Source organism: Coturnix japonica, chromosome 1 (genome assembly GCF_001577835.2).
Source record: "Coturnix japonica isolate 7356 chromosome 1, Coturnix japonica 2.1, whole genome shotgun sequence".
Classification (NCBI taxonomy): Eukaryota; Metazoa; Chordata; class Aves; order Galliformes; family Phasianidae; genus Coturnix; species Coturnix japonica.
This window is the reverse complement of record NC_029516.1, coordinates 142,548,242-142,563,301: the sequence shown is the minus strand read 5'-3', so window position 1 is coordinate 142,563,301 and position 15,060 is coordinate 142,548,242. Positions and strand designations below refer to the sequence as shown.

At 36.7% G+C, this 15,060-nt stretch overlaps 1 protein-coding gene across 7 annotated transcripts in view; it reads right to left on the bottom strand.

Moving 5' to 3' along the window:
- Positions 1–15,060, bottom strand: part of PCDH9 (protocadherin 9) — a 697,873-nt gene that overhangs the window by 681,823 nt on the left and 990 nt on the right. For all 7 annotated transcript variants that reach the window (XM_015851665.2, XM_015851668.2, XM_015851667.2 and 4 more), the window contains exon 2: positions 11,028–14,197. In XM_015851665.2, the coding sequence (XP_015707151.1) occupies positions 11,028–14,063 (3,036 nt within the window). In that variant the 5' untranslated portion in view covers positions 14,064–14,197. The remainder of the gene's footprint in view (positions 1–11,027; positions 14,198–15,060) is intronic.

Below are 15,060 nucleotides of genomic sequence, written 5' to 3'. Positions count from 1 at the left end.
ACACAAATTCAGTAAGTCACCGAGCTACAGATAGAAAATACGTGTTACCCATTGCAGGATTTCATTTCATTTTCAAATGTGTTTTAATAACTAGAACTTGCTCTAATTGGATTATCTTAAATTTACTGGAGCAAGACAAACCAAGTATCTAGCTAGTTTAAAAGGTATTTTACTTTCCATATTATGCTTCTATCCAGATATGGTTCCAAATGATTCAGTTCTTCGTATCTTAAAAAGACAGTTGGTTCATCAGTCCTTATTTACTGCAGTGTGTGGTCACAAACTGAACTAGCAGCAACACATCATATACAAATGTGTCACTTCTCTGCTGTGATAGTATTTGAGAGGAAGTATCCAATTTCTAATGTGTGCTTATATGTGTTTTACAAAATACATAAATACATAAAAATACTACTCAAAGAATGAAAGAAGAGATTAAAAAGAGGAACAAGAAAAGGTAGTGACAGTATAATGTAAAGGAGATATATTTAAGCATCAGCCAAATAACACTATTTTTCATATCATTTACAGTAGATCTTAAAGACTAAAATACTTCACATGCCATTAGTTTCTTCATACTCTGTGACAGATTAGAATACTTCTTAATCAACTGCTAAAGTACAGGAGAAGACCAAAGCCCACATTTTAACAAAACTGAGTAACAGTGAAATCCAGCAATGCCCAGCAGGGCTGCTATCAAAAGACAATAACAGGATCAGGGAAATACATATACCTTTTAAATACTCTTCAAAAATGCCTATTTTTGACAGTTTTTTTAGTCCAGAGACTGAAAATTCACATTAGGAAACAGAAGTTCTGATTCGTAATCAAGGAAGTAGATTAAAAAACAAAACTATTATGACATCTAAATTACTTACTCCAAGTCCTGGACTTCCCTTCTATCTGGAGGCACTCTAAAAGCCCATGCAACTCATTCAGAAGCAGCCTTGCTCTACCAGGTGAATACTATAGGCTGTATACGATTTGTTGCAATGAATTAATTCTATAGTAAAAATGAAGAAAATGTAGGTCTTTAAATCTCAATCATATAAGATATTTAAATCTCAATCACTTGAGATTGCCATTCACACAATTCATAGCAATACTGAAGTACAGTTCCCATAGTTGTCCACCTAAACTGTCCTAACACTTGAAAGGATGGCTATCAGAATTGAAGAGAAACAGGATCAAAGTGAACCAAAGCTCACTTCCCTTTGATATATCCATGTTTTTCATCTATTTTCACAGTATAGACAAGTGTTGCCATTTTTCAGTCATCACAGTTGGAGGAAGAAAAAAGGGCTTGTAAAATAAAAATAAAATGCCAATCACAGTAGCGGATCATCTATCTTGACTCGTTTTGTATTTCTACTGATTGACAACCAGGTGCTCTTGTAGCACACAAAGGCAAAAAAAATAAAAATAAAAAAATAAAAAAAATCAGGTGTTTATTTCAAACTGAAATGTTTGACAGATGTAACAGCTTCCTGAGATGAAGCTGATGAAATCTCAAATAGGAAAGTCCATCTCCTGTACATGGGAGAGATTACATTTCAACAGACAAGTTTTACTGTCCTTATGCAAATGCAGATTTCATTTATTTATTTATATTTATCTGGCAGCTGTTAAAAACGTGGGAGACAACAACAACTTTACTATTGGTGCATAGTCTACCTCCCGCTGCTCTGGATTCTGCAGGCTTCAGAGCAATCTAAGTTTCAGGGTACTGTTGTCACAAACTGAAGGTAATCTCAAATTCTCTTACTGGCAACACTTGCACTTCAATGATATTTTGACCTCTATTTCTGAAATTGCGAAAGTGAACTATCTGACAAGTGACTGAAAATTCATACTGCTATGGACACATACCTAAAACAGAGAGGTAAAAGAAGGATTTTTATGCTGTGATGCAAGTGGCCAGACATAACAGAGAATAGACATTAGAAGTTTACAGCTTCCTTTTTGTCTACTTAAATTCACAGAATGAGCTATCAGGGAACACGTAGAATTTGGGAAAAACAGAAAAAAACAAAATAACTGGGTTTTCAATGTACTGTCTTCCTAAAATAGTCAGATGTGCAAATGGCCTGATAACAGCTCAAGAAAAAGAATGTTTCTGTTGATCCAGGAGCCCTTGTACTCAATCCACATTGTAAAGAAGATTTTTTCAGAGGTAACTGAGCACACTGTCTAACTTCTGTGGGCATATATATAATTGAAATGATATTTTTACTTACAGAAATTCCTACCCTTAAAATCCTTCTCCTGACTTCAGTAACAAAGCTAGACTGGATCATGCTCTCTACTAACAAAACAAAAAGTACTGGCACATACTCTTCATGGTATGCAGTCTTCACTATTGTGCGATGCATCTCACCCTACTATATCTACCAGCATCTTCAACTAGTTTAAACAGACTATTTTCTTTCAGAAGGGTTAAACTGTGAGCTCAGTGAAGCATCTAAGATTTGACCACACCAATCCAACCACATTATCGACAGAAGCAAAATCAGGTACTGCGTACAGAGGTGCTACCAAATAAATATACTGTTGAAAATTATACAAAGGAAGATGTTCACTATTTGTGAACATCATTTGCAGAAATTAGGCTAGATTCACAGTTGGAAGTTGGGCACATCTTCAGATATGTTCACTACATGCTGCAAGAGTAGGGACAGGCAATAAAACTGACTGGGTAAAAGCACTAAAGCCAGGGGTTTAATATCACTCTTCTCCAGAAGACATCGTACTTTACATATCAAGGAGGTATCCACTGTAATTAAAATTCACAGTTCTGCACCTTTTTTCTGCAGCTCTGAAACCAAGGTGATTACACTTTCTTCCAAAATATTCTGGTAGGGGGGAAAGAAGACTCACAAAAAACTCGATGCTTAAAGTATCCCACCATGAAGATCGGTATCAAATCGTTAATTTGTTTTCATTATAAAAAAACTTGATAAATAGGTCATATATAGAAGCATGTATGACAGAAACACCTTTCCATGAGAAACCCAGTTGTCTTCCTGACTTGTATGCTCTGAAGAAGCATGGATTTTGAGGCAGAAATTTGCATCTGCTAGGTTTAGCCATTTAAAAGATATTGCTGACAGATACCAATTTACAAGAGATGGTAAGAATAGGAATTATCATTACCAACTGAAGCATGAATTTCCTTTTAGATTTTTAAAAGTAATAAAGGCTATATGACCAAACAAGGCTAAATAAGGCTACTAAAGTAGCTCACTTGATAGAAAGTATTGAATTGTCAGTTTTTAAAGATTTTGTAACAGTTAAGAAAAACAATCACAGACTTAGTAACACATGAACGCCTAGGACATGGTAAGAATGAATATACTGCAAAATTCAAAATACAATCAGTATCTCAATGTTAATTTGGTTAGAAGGAATGAAGAAGAAGGAAGGAATATCAGTTTGTGTCTGCAAAGCATTTTACAAATCAATATTGATAGGTTTTTTTTGTTTTGTTTTGTTTTGTTTTGTTTTGTTTTGTTTTTCTTACAGCCATCAGCCAAAGAGAATATCTAATTTTTTTTTTCTTTTAATTTTTTTTTAATTTTTTTTTTTTGGAGCAGGGAGATGTTGCTGTTTTAAAGTGCTACCGAGATTTTGTTCCTGTGATTATGGATGAGAAATAAAAGAAAGAAGAAAAATTAGATAGCTAACCTTCCATATTTTATCAAATTCTGCTCAAAATAAAACCATTTTTAGTTCATATGACTCTCAACTGATCTTGCATGTATTTTTAGATTTTGAAAATATTCTCTAGGTGCTATCTTACATTTTTTATAAAGCAGTTAACATCAGGAAGAGCTACAGGTGGCATAAATCAGCAGATTTATCTCCATTTGGACATAATATCAAATACTGAACATCTACGCTAAGAAAAGGCTCCTTATATTTCTACTGTAGAAAGAACTGTCCATATTCAAGAACAACTTTCAAGTAGAAATATGAATACATATTTTCACACACATGCACACACACACACACACACACACACAGGTGTGGCATTTCACAAAAGAAATGGCAAAAGTACATCATCATCTCATAGGAAACTAAAGAAGCTACACATCAACTGCAGTCATTTCTTGATCATTTCCTGAAAACTGCTGAATTATTCAATTGTCTCTTTTAGTGCAATAGGAGATGCAAAAATACCCACGTCAACTTTAAAACAAATCTCACACTTTTACTCACTTGCCAGAAAGAAACAACAGGAAATAAAAAGAGATAGCAACATTTCTGAGACTACAATTTGAACACTTCAGTGTGACTACAAATTATATTTTTAAACTACCTTACTGAGAAAGTTACAGAAAAACTGAGAAAGGTTTCACAGATTTTTCTATTAAGATCAACATGAAATTAATAACAAAACTATATTAGGCCAAATGCTTTGCTGAATCTTCACATCCTAGGAATAATCTACACGTGGCTTTATACAAGTAGAAAAACATTTCTGGACAAAACAATTTACTTGCAGTTTTTTGTAACAGTATAACCAACACAAGAGTGTAGTGATATGTTTACGGTATCCTATATCAGTAATGCCTGTTTTTCATAGAAAAAAACAAAACAAAAACAAACACACACACATATATATATTGCAGCTACACTACAATGAACTATTTTATATGATATTTTAATTATAAAAAAAGTTACAATGATATTCATTTTGTGCCAAGACGAGCACTTAAAATCTCAGTTAAATGAGTTGCTCAAGCCCTTTATGCAGCAAATGACTTGCTAAAAGACACCAATGGAAACAAAGATGTTCCCACTCTCAGCTTCAGTAAAATATGATAGCTGATAACATCCATTCATTTCTCATGTACAGCCTGGGAAATCATTTTCCAGTCAATGGAATGCTATTTGATGTAAACCAGAAACGAACAGATTAAATGCACACATCGGTCTACTGGGATAAATCATTCTGCATACATTCCAACACAGGCCATAAAGTCAAACCAGTAATAAAAGAAGGAAGTAATATGTGATTTTTTATTTATTTATTTATTTATTTTCCTCTAGCAATGATATGGACTTTAAAGAATGCACGTCAGATAACTCTACTTTAGAATCAACTGAGGAAACTTCTGAGTATATATTTTAAATTCAATTTGCTGTTTTGCAGAGTGACACCAAAACTTGAGTATCACCTATAATAGACAGGTCCACTTGGTCAGTTATATTCTGTATATTGGGTACAATTCAATCCTAGAGTGAGAAGATACAGCACATCATGAAATAAATGAAACTTGAACTTGTCTGCTCTTGAACTGAATTCACCTAGATGAGGACTGGTCCATTAGGTTTCACTTACTTGCCCTTGAACAGAATGTGTGCAGATGAAAACTTGTAGTGCAAAAATAAGAATCCTTGAGCTGATGAAGGAAATCTTAGAGTTTGAAACCTGCACTTCAGACAGGTAGGCCGTGCCTATAAAGAGTTGCCGCATGTAAATGGGTCACAGTTTTCATATCTTTAACATCTGTTGTTTATACCCAAGAAAGCACATCAGGGGCAAGAAAATTAATTCCCCAATTGCTGTCAACTGAGTTAGGGAACAGCAATAAACAGCTTACTGTAAGCCTCTAGCTACAATAAAATTGCTGTCAATAAAATGTGGCTGATATGGTTTTGCTGTGCTAGAAGAATAGATTCTTTGGAAGTGAAAATCTGAAGTGGAAACAAGAAGGATCCTTCCTTGTTCCTATACAAAAAAGAACATTATCGCAGAATTCCAATAGTATTAAACTCTGAAGATCCAATTAACTTTCCCATGTGTGCCACAAATTTATTAGCATTTAGGAAGTTTAGGCTTTGCAGATTCAGTATGGATGAGACCCCAGTGAATCTGATAAAAGTCTTTTGCATGACAAACATTTAAAGAGCAAGGAAGCTTGCTAAGCTTTTCCTGTCTGTATCTGTACACACAAAATGTTCCCCACCCTAGTTTAGCATTTCTACTGTCACTATTGAAAATGGCATTATAGCTTAAGGTTATGTTCAGATTTCTATTAAAACCCCCAGTTTTCACATGCTCTTAACTTTCTGAAAAATTCTTCTTTTCAGCTGAAATTTTCATGCTTGGTCTCAGCTGAAAGATGAATTTCTTTAGACAGTTGAGCAAAATCCGTTAACCTATTTTTCAGTTACACAAGGATAAAAAGAAAATGCATTGTGTATTTTCAAGATTTCTAATATTTTAGTATATAGATATATAAATATATGGAACTCAGAAACAATTGAATTTTACATGCATTTTTCCAGGCAAGTAGTCCTCACCCAAGACTAACATCCATGCTAACTTATAAAATAAGTTAAACACAGAAAGGAAAATAAACAGTGGAATTGTGTGTTGGTTTTTTTGGTTTTGTTCTTCCCACTGAGTAATAAAACAGAGCCTCTAAAAATAATATTATGTACAGAATTGTGGAATGCTATCATTACAAAACATAAATATTTGCAGGTGACATAAATTCTGTACCGCTGTTCCAATGCAGATTTCCCTCACATATACCTTGAAATTGCCACTCTCAGCACATCAAATCAGAATCATTAATGTTTTCAGCTTTTTTAAAATTTATTTTATTTTTATTTTTTCCTCTTATATAAACCCCAAAATTACAAATTTAAGCATTCCGGTGTAAAACAACATAAGTTCCATTTGTCAACAGAAAGTTTACATGCCAAACTTAAGTAATCTGCATTGATCAGCAGGAGCCTGGCTACTCATTTCTTCATCAGGCAAAATGTCCACTGACTCAAAAAGGAGTAAAGGAAGCTCCATAGTTATTGACTGTATTATTAAAAAGCAAACAAGTAAGTAAATTAAAAAAAAAAAAAAAGTGGAATGCATTCAGCCCCAAATCTTTAATTTCTGCCATCAGAGCACAGAAGTAAAAGGACAGTGACAACATATTTTCAGCTTTCCTGAAAGTACTAGAACTGTACACATTTCCAGAATTTACAAGTCATCATTTTCACTCGTAAGATTCATGATGCGCTGTCTTTCTAGAAGACAACATCTGAAGTCATTTGGACTTCAGGATGTGCTTCATTCCCATCACTTTATATGAAAGTTAAACACATTTCTAAATGCTATTTGCTTAGGAAGGCAGACTGAAGGTTTTGCTCAAAACCTTCACTAAAACTTATTTTACAAACTGTTCTATTTGCCAGTGCTGTGCTTCAAATCTGATTAAATGAAGTTATAATTTAAAACTGGGATAACCACAGCAAATTGGCCATAATTTCTTTTATTATTTAATCTGTTGTTAACCTAATGATACTGAGTAGGAGGCTTTTGTCTGTTTATTTTCTTTTTATAAAAGGTCTTTCACTCTGAAGAATACACGTCGTCTTCTACTATATTTCTATGCAGTTGTTTGGCGTACTGACTTACTAATTTCAAGTGCATTTTAAAGTTCAATCAAATTCTGAAAAGAACACTGATTGAGAAGCCTGCATAGATTTCAGCATTCTTTATGAGTCATAACACTGATTCTGGAAGCTTAGCTATATGAGCTGGTGGTGTGTAACATCCTTTCCATACTCCTAATTATGTGAATTAGCATTTAGAACAATCCCAAGTTCAAGTATTCAAAAATGCTCTTTTCAGAGCATCCACCAGGTTTACTGCAAGATAGGCACTTGAAGAAGGCTTTGGTTTTCATACTGGGTAGTTTTGAAACAACAACCTGTGCAGTTCAAAAAGACATGTGAAGAAATTACTTACAACCACAAAATTTCCTCTAAAAATATCAGCAAAAACACGGAACTTGCCCAATAAAAAATACTAATGAATTTGTATTGAACAACTGATTTTTGAATTCTAAAGACTTTCTGACTCAGGTCCCAGTTCTAAGAGATTTCTAGGGCCCAGCTCCCATTAGATCTAATAGGATTTTGCTTGAATAAATTCAAAGTGGGGACTTGGGTCTCATCTCTATACCAGTTTTAATTTAGTCATCTGCAAGATACACTTGATGTATATTTTGCTTGAACTGAAAGAAATTTGAAGTAGAAACGGAGAATGCTACCATTTCTTAAATGAATCCTATATTTCTTCCTTCCCCATTTCAAAACCCTCCACAATTCCCACACCCTTTGCAAACCACACACAAAAAATGTATCCAAAATACAAGTAATTTACTACAACTTCATCACAAGACACAGAAAAAAAATATTTTAAACTTCAAGAAAACAGAAATATTTCTCTTCATGAAGGAATTAAAAAAGAAATAAATAATTTAAAAAAAAAAAAAAAAGTGCATCCAAAACTGTGACATTAATTTTAACTAGTATGCTGTAAGATTTCTATTTTAAGTCTGAATATTTTGCTTAAAGGACATACTCTATAAAAATCTATTTAAAAGACCTATGAAAGACCTATGAAAGCGTACTTAAATGCAGTGCCAGGGAATGCTAGCCAAGATGCATCCTAATCCCAGGAATTACAGAAAGAGTAGTACAAAGACTGCTAATGATTACTGCCATTGTTGGCTGTGCTCCTCCAGCCAAAAGTGTTAAGGGGACATAAGGTTACTTCCTGTAACATGCATCACTGGGAAAAAAAAAAAAACCAAAAAAAAACAAACCTCAGCACCCTTCCCCACAGAATAATAGTACATAAACTCAGTTTAGATAACTGTCTGCCTAAGGAAGAGTTATACTTGCAGTTAGACATAATATTGCAGCTTTTGCAAGGAGTGATTCAAATCACATGATGTGAATATTTGCTGACTTCAGAGAGGATTTAATAAGACTTCAGTGAAACCTGAATCACATCCATATAGAGGAATATAGATGATCATTAAAATGAAACCAATATATTTAATGTAATGAACACAAGTAACTGAAAATACTGCCTGTAGGGTGTTTTTCTGTTTGTTTGTTTCTCCTACATTTTATTTTGCTCATATTCAGTTTCAATGTGCAGAGCATATACATTCTGTCAGGTAGATCATATTTCAGACCTTAACTTCCCCACTATACTGTGGGGGATTAAGTCTGAGTTTCTTAATAGAGTTTGGAGAGCTAATTTAAGATAATTTAACAACATCTCTGAACAGAAAAGGAATGTGTGGGCTGGAGGTGTTACATTTTGTAACTAAACCGGGGGGGAGGGGAAAAAAATCCCATGAAAACTTCAGCCATATAACCACTGATTATGCAGAGCTCTTCTACAGATTATTTTTGTTTGTTTTAAATGAGATCTTTTCTTAAACTTATGCAGACAGTATGTATATGGTGCTGTACAGCAGCTTAAAAACTACTCCCAGAGTTCAACACAATCTCAATTTCCTGGAAAGGCAACGGTTTTGTGAGAACCTTCTCAGATGTTTTCAGTATCTCACTGTATCAGTTGTCTCAGAGTAGTTACTTTAGCAGAACTGTCTCAGAAGTGCTTGTTTTATTCTTAGTATCTTGTTAGTGTGACACCTTACAGACACCCAAAGTCAAGACACAGTTCTGGGTACATCACATTCATCTCAGATAAGGCTAATGCAACAGCAAGAGAATGACTTTATCCTAAACTTGGGTACTGTCAAAATCTTTTTGCAAAGACAAGCCTAAATGTGTCTCACTTGATTCTGTAAGATTCATATCTCTAATAATTTCTGAGAAATCACCATAACTTGGAGGGCACAATGCCAACAGGCATACAAAAGTGATTCCTAACACCTAAGAAGTTGGTGCAGTGAAAGCTAAGCACTTGGATAGCTGCTTTGTAAACACATGAACTTAACTACTGACCAGTCCAGTGCAACTACCATTAAATAAAAGGTTCTTTGGCTGGAATATCAGCTTGGTCCTTCCCTCCCCCCTTTTCCTACCTACTGCAGGACTGGCACCGGGCCAGCGTAAGCGACATAGTACCTTAGTGCCATCTACAGGCTGTATTGACATTCTAATTTAGTGGCAAAAGACAAGCACCAATAAAATAAATTAGACAGCACTGCATTTAAATCTTTATTAGCAAGGAATTATTAGACCTAAGAAAAACTAATGCTGGATTTGGTTGAAATATGAGTTTCTCAGCCTCCTAATCCCTCTTCATATGGCGCATTTCACAGTTTAAAACGAGTTATGACAGATCACTTATGCATTACTAAGATGAGAAAATATTTACAATGGGCTGACTTCTTTCTGCATAATTCAGATGTATTCAGAGAACGTGTTCCTTTTGAAAGTATGCTTTGGCCATTTTTTTCAAAATATGCAACAAACTGTCTATGCAATATCAACTTCAATCTATTACAACAAAATAATTTAAACTCAAAACAGAGGAAGACTTCCGTATGGCTTAGTTATATTCTATAAACAAACCACATGCTTCACAGATGAAACAGCTCGGAAATTCAGCTGTCTTTGTTAGGGGAAAAGAAAAAAAAATAATAATAGTAACTCCTTTAGTAGCACTAACTTAACAAAGTTTCATATCAGCTTGAACTGTAAAAGAAACTCAAGCCAGCTAACTTTGAAATTTGACATTGAATGTACACATCCCTTCAATCTTGAAACAGTCATGTTTTTCTGACTGAAATTTGGCATAAAAGAAGTTTTTTTTTTCTTCAGTAACGTTTACATTTGGATAATCAAATACCAGGGAGGAAAAAAAAAAACCACAACAACATATCTGTTTATGCATATGCATGTGCATATGCAGGGACACATACAGTCCTTTAACAATCAATAATCTTTAGAATCCAAAGTACCAGAGGCATTTTGAAAATGTGTGGGTAAGCCCCACATCACTGATAATGGAGTTGAGTTTTTTATATTTGTTTNTTGAGTTTTTTTTTTTTTTTTGTTGTTTTTTTTTTTTTTTTTTTTTTTTTTTTATTTTCTTTTTTTTTTTTTTTTTTGTTCCCCCCATAATATAACTAAGCTAAATTAGACTGAAACAAACAAACAAAAAGAACATACTGGCACTTTTAATACTGGTTGATTGGGCACTTGTATGCAGTACTTATAGACCAGTAAAAGTGCTCGTTTACCTGTCTGGTGTGTAAGGGGCCCTTTGTCTTGAAGCCTCCTTGGGAACTGCACTCTGAGGCACTGAAGTGATCTGAACTAGTGGAAGAGCGTTTGGAAAGGGTGTCACAGCCACCAACAAAGGTGTTGTCCAAAGGGAGTTCCTGAATCACGTGGTGCTTTTTCACTGAAACGGGAGTGTCAGGTTTGAGATGAAAAGCAGACTGTGGAGAGGCAGATTTGTAATGCTTGGCAAGGTCAGGACTGTTAGGCTTAAAGGTTGTTGGTGGTGCTGTGCCCCAGTCAAATCTTCCTATACTTTGCTCTTCCAGCTCTGCTGGAAGGCTTATTGTCCCGTTGATGGGTTCATGAACTGCATCATCAGGTTTGGACTCCTCAATGGTCACAAAGTTCAAAAGAGAACTCTTCGGAGATTTCCTTTTCTTCCTTTTCTTTTTCTTGTTTTGCTTGTTCTCCTGATTGGGGGACATCCATTCAGCACCTTGCTTGCTCCTCTGGGCAGCTTTGAATCTGGATGCATGCCGGCAGCGAACAAGAACAGTGACAAATATCACCACTATGACAACCATGGCACCTGCCACAATAGCAATCATGATTGTGAGATAGTCCTCATTTTGATAGGGTTGGCTACTGTCTCCTATGTTCCGGTCCAGAGGTGTTTCCATAGTCCTGCGTATCAAGTCATAAATATAAGAGGCATTTCCAGCAGTATCATTTACATACAAAAAAACAAGCACAAGAGTATGCAAAGATTTGGGATAACCCAAATCACTTATGTTGACAACTAAGCGATGCAGCCCCACATCATTAGGAGTTGGTTTTTCTTCCAGAGTGATGTTACCTGTCACTGGATCAATCCGAAACAAACCTTTGTTATTTCCACTCACTATTGTGTACTTCAGTTCAGCGTTCATTCCGGTGTCAATATCTACTGCAAACACTTCTGCTACCACTGATCCTGGAATTGCTGAGAGTGGCACCAGCTTAAAAGAAGTATTAGAAGGCGGGTAGATGACAACAGGGCTGTTATCATTAACATCCATGACATTTATGGTCACTTTTGCTGTAGAAGAGCGAGGAGGCTGTCCTCCATCAACTGCCTTAACATCAAAGGTGTAGGAGCTCTGCTGCTCTCGATCAAAAGAAACATTGGACTTTATAACTCCAGAGAAGGGATCCAGCACAAAGTTGTCATTGTCATTGAGGATGGAAAGGGTCACTGCTTTGTTTTCCCCAGCATCTGCATCAGTCACCGTGATCACCCCCACAGTGCTATACTTTGGTAGGTTCTCTGATACAAAAAACTGGAAATGATTATGAGTAAATTTGGGACTGTTGTCATTTTCATCCAACACAGTAACAATTACAGCTGCTTGACTCTGCAAAGGAGGGGTGCCATTGTCTCGGGCTGTAACAGTGAAAATGAAACGCTCCTGTTCTTCTCTGTCAAAAACTCTGGAGGCTGTCAAAACTCCCGTCTTTCGATCCAGATCGAAAAAGGAGGCATTAGGGCCAAGCTGATAAACAATGTCTGCATTTTTCCCACTGTCTTCATCTGTGGCACTAATAGTTGTTAAGTATAGACCACGACGGTTGTTTTCAGAAACTGACAGCTCAATTACAGGCTGGCTGAAAATCGGAGGGTTGTCATTTTCATCCTCCAGCTTAACTCTTACCAGGGCAGTCTGGTTCAAACTGGGCTTGCCAGAATCAGAAGCAACAATTTTAAAGCTGAATTCTTTGGTGCCCTCATAGTCCAACAAGGAAGAGGTCTCTAACAAATACTGGTTGTCGTAAACTGCCTTCAGGTGGAAGGGGACCTCTCTCTCAATGAAACAGATCACTTTGCCATTCACATCAGTGTCCTTATCTGAAACTGTAATTAGGGCAATCTTTGTATTGACAGGATCTTTCTCAGATAAGTACACTGTGCCATTGATGGGACTTATTATGTACCTGAGGTCTATGTTCGGAGGGTTATCGTTTACATCAGTGACATTGATGGTCACAGTTGCCCGAGCTGGTGTAGAGCTGCCATCACTAGCCAGCACTGTCACTTTGTGAATAGCAGTCTCTTCCCGATCTAAGGACCTCTGAACCGTGATCAACCCTGTGGTGTTGTTTAAAGCAAAAAATCTTTTGGTTGCAGGGGCAACTTGGGCACCAAAAATATATCTGATTTCTGCATTGCTTCCTACATCTGCATCTGTAGCATGAAGCTGAATTACAGAAGTGCCTACGGGCGCATTCTCTGGTATATGAACCTCTACTTGACTCTCTTTAAAAACTGGCCTGTTATCATTGACATCACTTACTGTGACTTGCAGGATAGCTGTGCTGGATTTCTGTGGGGTACCTCCATCCTCCACTTTGATTTTCATCACGTAGGTGTCCTTTTGCTCTCTATCCAAGTTCTGCTGCACAATCAGTTGAGGCCATTTCTCTCCTTCTGGAGTTTCTACAATATCCAGGCCAAAGACACTCTGCCCGTTCAACAACTCGTAGTGCTGCACACCATTGAAACCTGTATCAGGATCTGTTGCTGATGGGATTGGAAAGCGACTGTTGATCAGAGTGTTTTCTGGTATGGAGATATTGATGACAGGGGATGGAAACATCGGTGCATTGTCATTAGTATCCTTCACAATTATTTTTATCTTGATCAGCCTAAAAAAGTCATTGGGGAGAATCACCACTTCAAGTTCAAAGAAACACTCATTTTCTTCTGCATAGGAAGCGCCAGCACAGAGTTTCTCTCTGTCTATTCTGTTCGATGTTGTAAAGATCTCCCCAGTGGTACTGGACACTTTGACCAGAGGGGCATCCCCTGCTTTGGACACCAGTCTGTAGACAAGGCTGGCACTGGTCCCCGTGGCAGCATTGATGTGAGAAATGTTCAGATCCTTTGGTATGTTTCCTATGGGGACATTTTCAGGCAGCTCCTCTCTAATAGTATAAATAAGTTCTTGAGCTACAGCAGAATCCAGCCTTAAACAGGCAATCAAAGCGGCCAACAAGTAAAATTCCCTCAGGTCCATGATAATGTTTTTATTCTCTTTTCCTGGATTTTAGGACTTAAAGGTTTCCTCACAGAAATGATGCGCGGTTTGCAAGAGGAGGCATGCATGGACTGCAGGATGCATTACATCTCATTTCTTATTTGGAGACAGCACTGTCAACACAACCACACAGAACAGCATTAATGGTTTTTAAGGTATGACAAATCCATAATTTCCAACTACTACTTGTTTTTGCAAGGCATGCTTGCAGCAGTATGCTCTCCTACTGCTCCCCTTTACAAGCAATCCCTTTGGACAAATGCACTAATATCCCATTGGCTGCGTTTGCAGAGAGCAAGAACAGAAATAACTACTTGCAGGATTAAGGGTAGCTGCAGTTTCAACACGTACTTTCTGAATAATTTCTTGGCACACCATGTAATCCGTAACGTGCGTTTCCCCTCTACCCTCCTCCACCCAGTCATTTGGTGCAAGTAAAAATCTTCCTGTACTTCTGCTGGATTCTAACTGCTATGGCAGCTGCCAAATGTCATTTGCTGTTTGCTTCCATATGTATTTTTCAGCTCTTGCTAACCAGATTTCTCTCTGCTCCCTGTGCTTTGCATCCCCCACTACTGTGATTGTACTGGGAAATAACCACCCGGACATGCTGCTGCTGCAGCAGTCGTCACTGGCGACTTCACATCCCTGTTAACTGATGAGACAATAACAGGACTTACAGTTTCTTATACTCTCAGCCCAGCGTATCCTCTCCAGATGTTGGATACTTCCCCTTCTGTTTAATAACCTTAAACTTTATTTGTTTGGTTTAAAACACAGTCTAAACCGAGGGGGGCTGGAAATTCCGAATGCAACTTAGAAGCAGCCAGTATGTTTACAGACGGTGGGGGTGAATATATTTTCTGAATATGAAAGGAGGAAAAAAGGTACAGCGTTTCAGCCTTTCTCCATTGACACTGATCTCCCTTTAGGATGTTATTAGCAGCTGCCACACATAAATACTGCAGACTAATAA